The sequence below is a fragment of the Tubulanus polymorphus genome, chromosome 3, assembly GCF_964204645.1.
Source record: "Tubulanus polymorphus chromosome 3, tnTubPoly1.2, whole genome shotgun sequence".
Classification (NCBI taxonomy): Eukaryota; Metazoa; Nemertea; class Palaeonemertea; order Tubulaniformes; family Tubulanidae; genus Tubulanus; species Tubulanus polymorphus.
In genome coordinates this window covers 2,004,476-2,017,454 of record NC_134027.1, presented here as the reverse complement: position 1 = coordinate 2,017,454, position 12,979 = coordinate 2,004,476, and the positions used below count along the sequence as shown (strand labels likewise).

The window sequence follows — 12,979 nt, the reverse complement described above, 5'->3', positions numbered from 1 at the left end:
CAACTACAATCAATGATAAATTATGTAGAGCATATAAGTATATTTTCCATACCAGATGATGTTTAGATTTTAAATACAACGTATTTCCTGACACCACGAGTTTAACAAAAACAAAATGTATAATAATACAATCTCTCATTGAAAATATTAATCTCACACACAAGATACATCTATACATAACAAAACAACAGCTGACTAGAGCAAATTCTAACAACGGTGCCTACTACATTATATTCCTAGATCTAAATCATACCTGACCTTATCTTTTTTTTCATGAACACAGAATTGGAATACCACATTTTCGAACTGGATTTAACGATGAATCTATTCGGAATTGAAACATCCTCACTCATTCATACATAAATAATCAAATGTTAAGTAACATGGTTTCTGTTTCTTTTTTTAAATTGATCATAGATGGTTAAGTAACAATGATTATAACACTATTATTTGTAAGTCCCTAAGCCAGATAATCGAAAACTACTTGTACCGTTAAATTCAAAAATTCATCCCGACAACATGCTTAGAGACAAGAACCAGTAGACAGTGATTCAAAGAATTTCTATGAAATTCTATTCTACAGCTATATCAAAAATATATCGATCAATATATACACACTACAGGCAGTTGTATTGTCGACTAGACTTTTAACAAATGCAAGTGAAACTAAAAAAGTTATCACATAAACTGAACAAAATTTAAGAATGCAGACATATTGTGTATTGTATTCATCACAGAATCAATCATCTCTAACCGTAAGTCTCAGTCTTATCAGTGACATATCAGTATCATACACTGGCCAGTAAATGTTTAAAGCGCAAATTAAAGAAAAATGTTGATTATCTTAAAGACCGGGCAATGAAAATGACAATATCACAACATAGCACGATTAATGCAAGAATAATAGCTGTTAACTCATACAGATTATAAAAGATTTTCTAACAATATGGAAGCCTTCAATGAACACTAATAAAGCCAACAAGACACTCTTCTATAGCAGTTATGTATCTGGTACAGTAAGTACAGAGAGCAAAAGTTCTTGAAAAATGAGAACTAAGTAAAAACATGCAGTTTATACCTAATATTTTACAATGCTATGGGAGTCATTGAAACACAATCATCTGTGAAAAATATTATCAAGAAAACACCCAATGAATCCTAAAGGTTCAAAAATTGAAAAGTTTATAGAAATTCACAATATCAGCCATCAACCTGACAACTACTGTTAGAAATACAGCCTCAACTTTGAAGTCTCAATAAATCACTTTTTGAAATAAATTTTTGAACTTTAGGTTTTCATTTGTGGAATTTCTTACAATTAGTTACAGTTTATTTTCGAATCTAGGAATGTTATCCACCAGTCAGTATCCAGCTGTACAGCTCACAGTTCTGTAATAGTTAACCTCAATAATGATAGTCATATCCCAAAAACCTGTAAACCCTTATTGTAAGAACTATCTGTGCCGATTGAAACAAGCATAATAAGGAAGGTAACTTTCTATCATTCATTGCACTTTAATCCAATCTTTCTTTATAACTATGGGATACGATTCTAAAGGGATTAAGTATTCTTATAGATTTCAGACGCTGACATCGTATTCAGAACTGTCTCCATTTCTATCGAGCTTTGCCTGTTGGGCTTTCAAATAAATGGCGTACAAGGATTGGGCCTGGTTTAGCACGCGGTACACGCTATGCTTGCGCACCATCTTATCGAAATGCATCGCTAGTTCATTATAGTCCATATTATTACGCATTATGTGATCTCTATGCTGCAGAAGTAATGTCAAACATAGAAACATCATGAATGGATTGCCGAAGCCGAAAGAATCGGGTGAAGGTAATTTCAGCAATGGGTCCCTAACTTTAATGAAGTCTAAACTACTCGATTTCTCGCTACCCGAAGATGGCGAGTCAGATTTATTAAAATTTGAATCGGGTATTTGAAGATTTGGAGGTCGCGTTTTACGTTTCGAAGGACTGGAAATGTTCTCGTTGGAATCAACTGAGATTTCTTTATTATTAAACGGAGGTGAATTATTGCCGTTGTTGGATGATTTTAATAAATCGGGACTAGATTCAGATTGATGAAGATGACTAGACGTATTTGAACGATTCGAAGATGAATCGGTTATCAGATAAGTAGTAGACGAAGCTGTTGAACTGGATACGACCGGAATAACGATACCTTCACCGCCGGGACTCGAATCGGTGAACGATTCAAAACCGTTGATTTCTCTCTTAGAATCGCGTCGTTCTAGCGCTTCTTGTCGTTCTAATTTCGGTTGCGGCGACTGCGACGTTACGACGACCGGACCTTCGAGCGAACGATCGATACTCGTCGATTTCGCCAGAATCGACGACGTAAACGAATCTTCCAAACTCAGAAAATCCTGCGATTCCTCGATGAATTTCTCCTCTTCGAGGGGGGTTATATCCGGACTGAATTTTGTCGTATTCGCCGCTGAACCGTTGCGTAAATCTAACTTCAACGATTCTTTTTTCCCGACGGCGCCGCAAGCATCCGACGACTCAACAACACGTTCGCTATCTTCGATGATGACAGTCGGGGGTGATTTCGTGCACGGACTCGTAGCTTGACGTCGCAGGGTTCTCAGACGCTGGTACGCGCTTTCCTGCCTCACTAATTTACCATTATTACCATTTACAGGAGACACGACTTTACCGGTTTTATAAATAATGTCGTCTAAAACGACTCTCGGTTCGACCAGATCTATATTGGAATCAGGCGGATCCGGCGGAAGAGAACTCCACATTACTTCCAACATGAAACACGCGTCGTCGAACGGAAATTCACGTTTCAATTCGAGCAACAACCAACGATATGTAAACAATAAATCGTCCGCGCCTTGCTCTTTAAGGTATTGGAAAAATTCTGGATCCTGATATTGCAAAAGTTCGGTCAAATGCTGGAACTTAATCGACATGGCGTACCCGTCGAGCATGAAGTTAACTTTCATACGGCGCATAATCGCGCAGAAACATAAATAAGCCTGAGCCTCGTCTTTCTGAATGACGAGAATCGGGGATGCGATATCGCTCATACCCTGACAGTACGATACGCTAGGATGCGCGAGGGCGTACGTCACCAGAATATTGAATAACGCGAGGACATTTTTATTCTCATCGGAGCCGGCGTAAAATTTGTGCATTCGATCCGTTCGCAAGACGTCTTTCTTCACCATATTCGTGATATGTTTCACATCTTCCGTACAAACTCCGCTCTTCACCGCGTCGCGCCATTTATCGCGCAACTGATAATACTCCTCAGACTTCGCTTTCAGGAACGCGAATCTTTCTTGACCGGTCAACGCTTCCGGGAATAGGTTCAATAAATGTCGCCAAACGACGCGTCGAAGAGACGGTTCTACCCCACCGCGGTAGACGCTCAGACGAAGAGCTTGTTGATGCATTAAACGACCGTCTCCATCTAGGAACGTATGAAATTCAGCGTCTCCCATCGGTGATTTCACCGGTTTATACAAATCATCGTCTGATTTTATCCCTACAACAGAAAAATACAGAAATTATAATTAAGTCTTCATTTCGTACAAAAAGTACAGACTAAAGAGAAAAAAAGAAAATACGATAGATCCGTATTCACGTGGAAAAAACGTATTTACAATTAGAATGAATTTTAAAGACAGAGATTCGAAAGTGTAATGTATTAGAAAAATACAGAAGATAATCGAATTTGAAAATCACCGGTTATCGATTAGATGAATGAAATCCGATATATTTCAAATAAACTTACCGACAGCTTTCTGAACATTAAAAACCGTTTTGCCGATCTGAGAACTGATTTGTCCGGTGAGATTGCCTAGAAACGACGGCTGTTTATCCAACGATGTAACAACCGGAGCGCTAGATGGCGTCGTCGTTCTCTGATTAGGAGCGACATCGGTCGGCGCAATTATATCCCAATCATCTAAACCTGAATGATGAACAGATGATATTGAATTTGATTAGAACATGATACATACAGTACACAACTGTTAACATATAAACATCATTGATCCAGCTTTTGATAAAACACTCCGAGGAATCTGTGTTGTAATGATAATAAAAATGTAACACTCGAAGGACAAATGAGTCTGAAATGTTAAATAGAGCCAATAATTCAACTATATTTTAATAATCATCCAAATAAAATCTCTTAATTTTCAGGATATGACTAATAGGATAAAAGCATTACGCTCCAAGAAAATTTTGGCGTCGTTTTTCATTGTTATCGTGTGATATCATCATATTATCAATGACAATCATCGTTTCAGGATTTATCTCTGTATTTACCTTCATCAAACGGTTTAAGATCGACTTTAATTCGTAGGCAAGGATCGGACGCGCTCAGAAAAGCGGCGTCCAAGTCCCAATCGGAAAGTAGCGACGTGTACACTTCATGTAGATTTGTGTCTTTCGACAAATAGCTGATCGTAAACGGCCTGAAAATAAACATTACAACAGCTAATTTGATGTTCAAACGGAATACTTCGTATTCTCATCTTTCTAATTACGGCTAAATATCTCAATCAGCTTTTATATCATACAGTAATAACCATTCCCCTGGGAGTAATACCGACACATTTATTACGAAACCATTCTTATCAGAGAAACTAATCAAAAAACCCTCCGATGACGATGATATAACACTGGTGTAACACGATATCGTATCATTAGTATATAGTGGTGGGTATAAGACTGAGAGAATTCTTTATATAATTCAACCACGGACGATATTCATATCAATTAAATGCACGAGAAATGAGTCACCACCACATTACTGAGGAATACATTGATGTTATTAGATGGGTTTAACACGAGTAGATATATTCAAAGAAACAGATTATTGATTCGAACCTATTGATCTGATAGTACTTGAAATAATTATCCTCGCATAGAGGGGATAAACTATAACACAATATGTTACCAATACGACATCATAAGCTTTATTGAGGAGATTACAATTGATTTCAATATTAACGTCATCAGGTCAAGTAAATTAAGGGAGAGAATGTCATCTGTTGTTATTAATCATTATCAATTTGTAACCTTCAATCAAATTTCCTCTCATTTCAATTAATTTCAAATATAACCCACACCAAACACTGACCAAATAACGTAATTTCTAGAAAACCACACGGACTCGTCACAATTGATAGTGAGTGAATAAAACCAGTATCAGTGACCAACCCTAGTATCCCTGTATGATAAAATACTGGGTAGGCCTAATATATAATTCAGTATTGTTATGGATACTGGGTTGGTCACTGATACTGGTTTTATTCATTCACTATCAATTGTGACAAATCCCTGAGTGGAAATCTACGTACTAACAATTTACGGACATTACTAAACACTTATCAGAGTTTGTACAGAGAAGATGAGATCGAGTTTGAGAAAGAACTTACCCTTTTATGTCAAATGCCCTCGCCAGCAAACTCTGCAGTACTTCAAATGAAGTCAACTGTGGATCAACGCTGAACTTCTTATATTCAGGTTGAAACAAACCATCACATTTCTGTAAAATACAAAACGTATAATATCAGTTTACTGTCGACTATTAGTCTAAATGATTACTCCAAGGTCTAATGAACTTGAAATGTACCCGAGTGGAGTTTTCACACTAACTATAGCTGAATGTCCAAAATCAAACAAACACAAGTGTTACCTAGAATACTGTTGTGAATATTTGATTTTGGGCACTAACTATGGTTCTGTGCATAGCTCTCGACTCATGATAGAAGGGTAAAAACTACCCCTGAAAATCTTAACCAAATATAAGGCAGGTTTTGATTGAATGTATTCCGGTTAAAAAATAGAAATTCCGCATCACAAACTCAATTAGTTTTACATATAACCTTATTCCTGAATAGGAAGAGAATATTAATGACCAGTGGCAGTGCCAGCAGCCAGAAGCAGTAGAGAATTACGTAATCGGTAGAGACCAATCAAACCTTAGCCTAACTGTAGAAATAACACAGCAGTTAGTAATCTGGATTTGAATGAATTGGCAGTACCAGTTCACCAAAAATATCAAACATAAAAACAATGCATCGTATAAATAAATTCTTCTTCAATAAACAGCAACAGGACTTCATTTGCATTTGATTTGACTTTTTGTTTTGACGTATGTGATCTTTCGATGATTAATTTATTTGTACCTTAACTTTCACTCGAACCACCTCGCGATTCTGATATCCAAATACATTAGCCATCCCGATCACTAACAGGGTGACTTATATACACCGAAAATAACACCTTATAAAACCATTTTTAACTTGACTTCCTTGTTCCAGCTCAATGTAGATGGCAGCACTGTATGTTCGCCAGCAAACAACAAATCAGGGTCGAACCCCAAATAAAAAGAACACATTTTTACACCTATCTGTATTAAATCCGATTTCTATATTGGCATTTCGATTCAATACTATGGGCCATTCTAAAACTGTTGAAATAGTTTAGTTGTTTGTGAGTTTTCTTTGAGAGGCAATCTTGTAAAAAAATCCAAGACCATCCACTCGTACTCCGAAATCAAAATCCTTGAAAAAAATTATCAAAAGCCTCGAAAGTTTCATGCAAAATATTTTATTTCAGGAAATTCATAAATGTTTGAACATCGTTAAAATAAACGCAACAAAAACGGAAGTTATAAAATCAACTCGAATTGTATTGAGCTTCAAAAATCGCGTTTTGAATTTTCATTTTCGCCATTTTCTTAATGCGATCATCGTCAATCGCGCGGAGTTCGTTAGCAATATGACGACCGAATAAAGCATCAGGGTCGTCATTATGAAACATGCTATTCTCGGACACTTTTAACAAATTAGCAGTCGCCTGTAACAGTTTATCCTCTTTGCCTGAATTAACTTGTCGCGTTGCGGTCAACATCGGTGACGCCGAGAACGAATGAACTTCTGGCGTTGATAGTTTAATTCTTTTACGCGGTGAGTGGTGGTTGTTGATCTCTGAATTGATTTCCGAATTTTGATCGTCCATGATTGTTCTTAAAGCGTCGTCGAGTTGATCAGAATCATTTTCAACAGTTATTCTTCGCTTCTACAACGAAAAGAGAGAAAAAAGTAACGTTTCTTACCCAGAACTATTCAGTGGTTTGCTTAAAAAAGCTTGATCTTCTAGAATGAATTAAGATTGAATTTATCTAATGAAAATCTTTGATTAAAAGTACCACACAATAATTTGGTCTACCGAAAATGTTGAAAACTGGTCTCCCGCCAAAATTGTGAGGTTTTTTATAAATGATCAAATTGCAACTTTCATGGAAAATACCACTCAAAAACAATTCAACATCGAGAAAATGGCAGGCGTTTTTAGGATAACAAGTCTTAGAATAAAAGAATGCTTAGAGGTAAAAGACTTATGCAGAATTTGGGTGATACCCATCCCCCTAAATCGTTAAATGAAAACTTACTGAAAAATGCCGGACTCGCATTTGGCCTCTCGGAACGATGAAATCAGTGAGAAAATCAAGCTGTGAAGAATGAGGCCATTTTGAGACATAAACCTCGCCTTTTGCTGAAGATCTTCGATGTTTAGCGAGTTCTTTCGAGTAGTACGTTCGTAAACTCGATATCTTCGCTTTCACATCTCTTTCTGAAGAGAAAATGAAAAAATAATTTTCATAAATGAAATGTGATTGATTGACAGCAGGGTCTGCAGTGTCCATGACCAATTTCATCTTATGACTTTCAAGGACTTTGTTACTCCAATTCCAGGACATATATAATCGTCATAACCATCATATTTGCATTGTCCAGAATCATTGTTGTCATTGGAGTTAGATTAATGACCGGCCTAGTTTTACTAGACCTAACAATATAATGATCTGATATACTGTACACTATAGATGATGTGTGACCAAAAACTTCTAATTGTATTCACATGGTAAGCCAGATACCATTTAAGGACCACGACAATGATTCAAGGATTTTAGAACCCATTCCATGATACTCAAGGCCTTGAATCGACCCATTACCATTTCGAAACTTTGGAGGACTCTGAAGAATTGCTATGAAACGTTGTAATGTGAAAGATAATGAAACTGACCATCCATGTCAAATCTCTGGCACAATAACTGATACGCTTTAGCTCGCTCTGTCTTTGATTTACATTCCGGTATATTCAAATTCCACAGACATTCTAATTCTCGGTATAAATCTATGAAACTCGATGTGAAATATCTCGATTCTCTCGTCGAACATTCTATTGAACTCGAAGGTTGTCCCTCTATGTCGATGCCTTCACATTCTTCCATGATTTCATCTTCACGCTGTTTGTCCACCTTTACGAGAATGATATTGCCCTGTCCGGCTAACTGCGCTATCTCCTCACTGTAAGAATGTTCACTTGCCATTTAAACTGTAAGTGTTAAGAAAAATTTTTACAAACTATGTTTGTAGTCGTCTAATATCTAGCCGCTGTTCCCAAAGGGAACCCGGAAACCGCGCAAATCATCTGGTATTCAGACGATGACATCCATTTCAACTTGAGAGGACGACAGGTGGGATTCGGTGGCCAGTTGACATGAGCTCAACTCACAGTGCGTACAGAAGGAGTGCTACGAACCAGCCACTCTCCTCAGGACTGGACGATCTGCTATTCTAATAGCACAGGGGACTTGACGAAATAGTATTCCGAATAGGCCTACTGGCCTGGGGTTGGGCACCAGAGCCTGCGGGGCCCGACCCCAGTATCCTATTGGTACTATATATGTTTTTATGTAGTACTTAGCTATGATATCGGGGTCAAAAATAGTTTGCACCAGGGTTCTGTGGGGTTGGGTTGTTTTATTTGCCGTGTCTGTCCCATAATCGGAAGCAATAAATCTTTATTGAATTGAATTGGTTATTATCAGCGGTTTTATTCATTCGCTATCAGGAGTTTCTTACAGCAGTTTAATATGACATTATAAATATATGCTTCGAAATATCTTTTGGGCCAGGATGAAATAGTATTTACTAATGTTACTTGTAAGGCCTAACGTTACTTGAAAAGCGAAGCCGTTCTTGCTACCAATTCAATTTCAATTCTACTATATTCGGCCCTGGCACTGTAGACTGGTTGCCCGTGGAGACCGGTTACCAGTCTACTAGCACTGGCGCGATATGTGGATGCCCTGTTATGGATATTCTCGGAGCTATCCCTTACTTGGTTGAAAGCCCGTGACGTCACACGTTCCAAGGAGTTCGAACCCCGCAATATGTCAAATCATCGGCGGCCGCGCTCAGTGCAAATTCTCCACATATTTCCATGGGTAATATCTATATTAATGTTTTTTTTCTGAATCAATAGATTTTAGAGTATGATATGAATCTAAAAAATATGGTTAGATACAGTTAGTGTTATCACCATTATTTATGGATTACTTATTCCGTGTTGTGAGTGACGATGACTCCCGGAACAAAGTCCAAAAATGTTACCTAGTCCTAGAGCATAGTAATTAATTCGATTTTTTTATGACTTAAAGAATACATTTCCAATTTCACGTTCAATCGTGCCGGCTATTCCCGAATCATTGGACAACGAATGGATGGGAATAAGTAAATCATCATCGTCATCGCCACCGCCCGGTGTCACACGACTATGACGAAAAAGATAAAAAAGATTGCTAGGCTAGCAGCTGCGGAACAAGTACCATGTTTTTATTCAATTTCATTTGACAGAAAACTTTTCAACGCATACATTCTTTAAACATTCTAAACGTTAACCAATTTTTAAATGATTTCAATCAACAATCGTGTTTGAACATCCCATGAAAATCTCGACCCAAGTGAAAATCGAAACATGCTCTTCCTAATTCCTCCAATGTTCTGGCATCGAGGACGAGAAGATATCCTCTTGTGTTCTCGAGGTTTGACCAGTCGAGTACCGAGGAGAGGAGTACACCTAAAATCAGTGATTGAAAATAAAACAATTATTTGCTATCTGAAAACTTGAAAATGTGTTTAGATAAACGATGAATCGTGGACTAACCATCATCTTCATCCGTAGCTCCAGGTCTCTGTACAAATACCATTTCCGATGGAAATTTCTTTTCATCGTACCAGCTCTTAATTTCACGAGTTTCACAATCAACTTTTACAATCTATGATATATATATCACTGATGAAATAAATATTCTAAAACTACGCTACTTGGAGCGATGCTCTAATTCCTCACATTTTTTTGTAAATTCACCGCACGTTTTAATTTACCTTGTTCCGCACTTGATCCTCGCCAAGTGCTAAACCATACAAATATCTGTATTTTCTACCAGAACATAATTTATAATTGATCACAGGGAACTCTAAAACTTTAATTAAGAAAACATCATGTCAAATGATGTACAACGCCTTATCAATCAAAGCAACATTCATGCTTACATGTTTCTTCGTCGGTTAACAGTTCGTAAGTGAGGATTATGTCAGATCCTTCTCTTATAGCAGTTGCCTTTGAGTTTGGTAAAGACACAAGATTCTTCCCATTTTCAACCTCGAATGTTTAAAATGATAAATTAAATGTTATTCTCTACGCGAATCGTTTGTTAAAACTGATATGGAGAGAATGTGATTTTGTTATTTTAAGATTATAGTTCGTACCATTTTCAGTGGCAAGACGTATCTGCGGGCCTTCGGTCGTGTGCAGGTCCCCATATCTACTCGTTTCCTTTCCATTTCCAAATTAAGAAAAATATTACCTTCATCGTATCCGCATAGATCAACAACTAGATGATCTACAATAATCCGTAAAACAGTCTAAAACAACTGAATATCTCAGTAAAACGACGTCGTGGAGAACTTAGATTTTATGATAAAAATCGAATATGTACAAAACCTAAGAACAAAATTTATTTTTCAAAAATTGAAGATTTTATACGGGATCAATCGAACTAGGGGAACTAAAAACAGGAGGTTTTTATACCAACAGCCCGGTATTAGTAATTCTTTCACGTGGTGATAACTTCCTTAAAGAGAGAGTGTTCGAAACTTCGTGTCCCCCATTTTCAATTTCTGAACAATAAATTTTGCATTTAAGTTTGTACATTACGGGTTTATCTTATCATAATCGATTGTTGGCATTAGAAAGCGCTACACAGTGTGGAATGAATAAACCTACCATCTTCTTCATAAACATTGACGTGATGGAAAGCGAATAATTTATCAGTTACGTATCTGACTGAGTCAATTTCAGCACCAGTTCTTCTATCAATAACACGAAATCGAGTCTGACAAAAAAGATGAGCAAAATGAATCCATTTCATCGAATGCGTAATCACAAAAAGACACATCGGTTAAATGAAATTGAATTTCGATAAACATACATAGGTATTTCTGTGCCAACGTAAAAGCGATGAAGAAGGTAAATTGAATAGTTTTCGCGTTGCTGCTTTCATGACATTGAACGCCAGTGGTTGCTCAGTTAACACATAATAATTTTCACTCATGCCAAAACTGTGCATATATTTGGGATAGAGCTTTTGAGATACCGGTATTGTTGCAACAACGGTGGCTTTTGAAAATGTCGTTGATCCTTCCTCCCCTGAAAATAATGACACATGCATATATACACGATCAGAAACAATTCTTCCATATCGTATTAAAAATGAATTGTAGTGGCACAACATTACCTTCACCGCCAGATGGTGGTATCTTTACCACTGTATAACTGGTGTTTGACGAACTTCGTGACATACCAATATTGTGAACAGTTCCATCCGATTCGATATGAGGATGTGCTGTAGCTGTGTGTAAAACAGCTATATCCGTTAGATTTACCTTTAAATAAGAACAAAGCTAAATCATTGTCGAATATACCGTAAGCAAAAAAGATCAGATTGATTTAGTCAAGAAAAGTTTTCTGGGATCGGACGAATAATAGCCTATGCATTCCGAATTTGCGTGAGTATCAATTACTTTTGCCGGTGAGTCCAATGTCTCTAAGTCAATTTTTCTGATGAAATTAGTTTCGGAAGCAGCGTAGAATTCATCACCGACCGGATAAATGTTCACTGACGTATTATCTGTTTTTTCATCGCTTTGAGTAAATCTTGCAAAGAATCTAGAAAACAATAGAAAATTCTAACTCATCCACTCACTATGATATGTCGCATGAGGCTGAGACTTCCACTATTAATTCACTCCATTCAAACATCTATTTCATTTACCTTTGGAATGCATTTTTACACGGATCAGGAAATGCTAAAGTACCGAATTCAGACACGACTATTCTATTAGCGGCCATGTTCTTCTTATAAGCGTCACTTTGTACAAATCTATTACGATAAGTGACGACACCATTCTTTATTTTGAAATGATGTATCATAGCCAATCCATCGAATAAATGATTATATTTCGTGTCGCCAACTACGTAATTTGCAGGGCCATTTCTATATAAATTTCCATTCAACCAATTTGGAATCGAACCTGAAAAACAGATACATTTATTTCAGGTTTTGAATCTTCCGCTTCCGACTAGTTTTTTTCTAAACGTTTGATACAATAGATTGAATAACAGGTAAATGAAAAATACTTCAAACCTTTAACAGTGCCTGTACTGGGTAACAGTCGTTCTGAAGACGGGATCTTATAGATATCCTGAAGTGTTTCTATATCAGCCATCGTGTTAGTATAATATGATTCGACCGTTTTAGTCGTTTCTATATTTATGGTTAGTCAGATCTAATCCCCGGTCCCCAAGTTAAAGCAAGTTCTTGCCTGGATATGATTTGATTGATTTGTTAGTATATGAATGTTTATGTCATGTTTTGTTGATTATTCGTTTTAACAATGGGTAGATCTTAAGCTCTCGGACGAGGGCTTTCGCGTGTGATGATTTATTACCATGTGATTTTGTTCCATAGCCTATAGTGGTTTAGCCTAATCCGAAAGACGTCAAAAGTAAGTCGCAATAATCACACGCCGGTACTGTCTTTTAAAACAATTTTATGGTGAGACTCAATCAC

At 37.0% G+C, this 12,979-nt stretch overlaps 3 protein-coding genes across 8 annotated transcripts; all 3 read right to left on the bottom strand.

The window, feature by feature from the left end:
• Positions 1–30: 30 nt before the first annotated feature.
• On the bottom strand, positions 31–6,309 carry LOC141901375 (TBC1 domain family member 25-like). The gene is made up of 5 exons (XM_074788581.1): positions 6,183–6,309; positions 5,430–5,539; positions 4,315–4,463; positions 3,776–3,955; positions 31–3,526 (listed from the first exon to the last, which is right to left on the bottom strand). The coding sequence occupies exons 1-5, from the start codon at positions 6,234–6,236 to the stop codon at positions 1,581–1,583; spliced, it is 2,439 nt and encodes an 812-aa protein (XP_074644682.1). The 5' UTR covers positions 6,237–6,309; the 3' UTR covers positions 31–1,580.
• Positions 6,310–6,602: 293 nt separating this feature from the next.
• Positions 6,603–9,123, bottom strand: LOC141902346 (uncharacterized). 6 transcript variants are annotated; one of them, XM_074790022.1, is made up of 4 exons: positions 8,998–9,123; positions 8,086–8,397; positions 7,451–7,632; positions 6,603–7,077 (listed from the first exon to the last, which is right to left on the bottom strand). In XM_074790022.1, the coding sequence occupies exons 2-4, from the start codon at positions 8,390–8,392 to the stop codon at positions 6,676–6,678; spliced, it is 891 nt and encodes a 296-aa protein (XP_074646123.1). In that variant the 5' UTR covers positions 8,393–8,397; positions 8,998–9,123; the 3' UTR covers positions 6,603–6,675. The 6 variants fall into 6 exon arrangements, with proteins under 6 accessions (XP_074646123.1, XP_074646124.1, XP_074646125.1 ...); XM_074790023.1 differs by having other exon boundaries at positions 9,026–9,100; XM_074790024.1 differs by having other exon boundaries at positions 9,007–9,058.
• A 596-nt stretch (positions 9,124–9,719) lies between these two features.
• Positions 9,720–12,395, bottom strand: LOC141902596 (carotenoid-cleaving dioxygenase, mitochondrial-like). Its single transcript, XM_074790402.1, has 10 exons — positions 12,182–12,395; positions 11,931–12,075; positions 11,645–11,792; positions 11,339–11,556; positions 11,134–11,242; positions 10,617–10,750; positions 10,401–10,509; positions 10,233–10,330; positions 10,012–10,123; positions 9,720–9,924 (listed from the first exon to the last, which is right to left on the bottom strand). The coding sequence occupies exons 1-10, from the start codon at positions 12,337–12,339 to the stop codon at positions 9,767–9,769; spliced, it is 1,389 nt and encodes a 462-aa protein (XP_074646503.1). The 5' UTR covers positions 12,340–12,395; the 3' UTR covers positions 9,720–9,766.
• Positions 12,396–12,979: the final 584 nt, after the last annotated feature.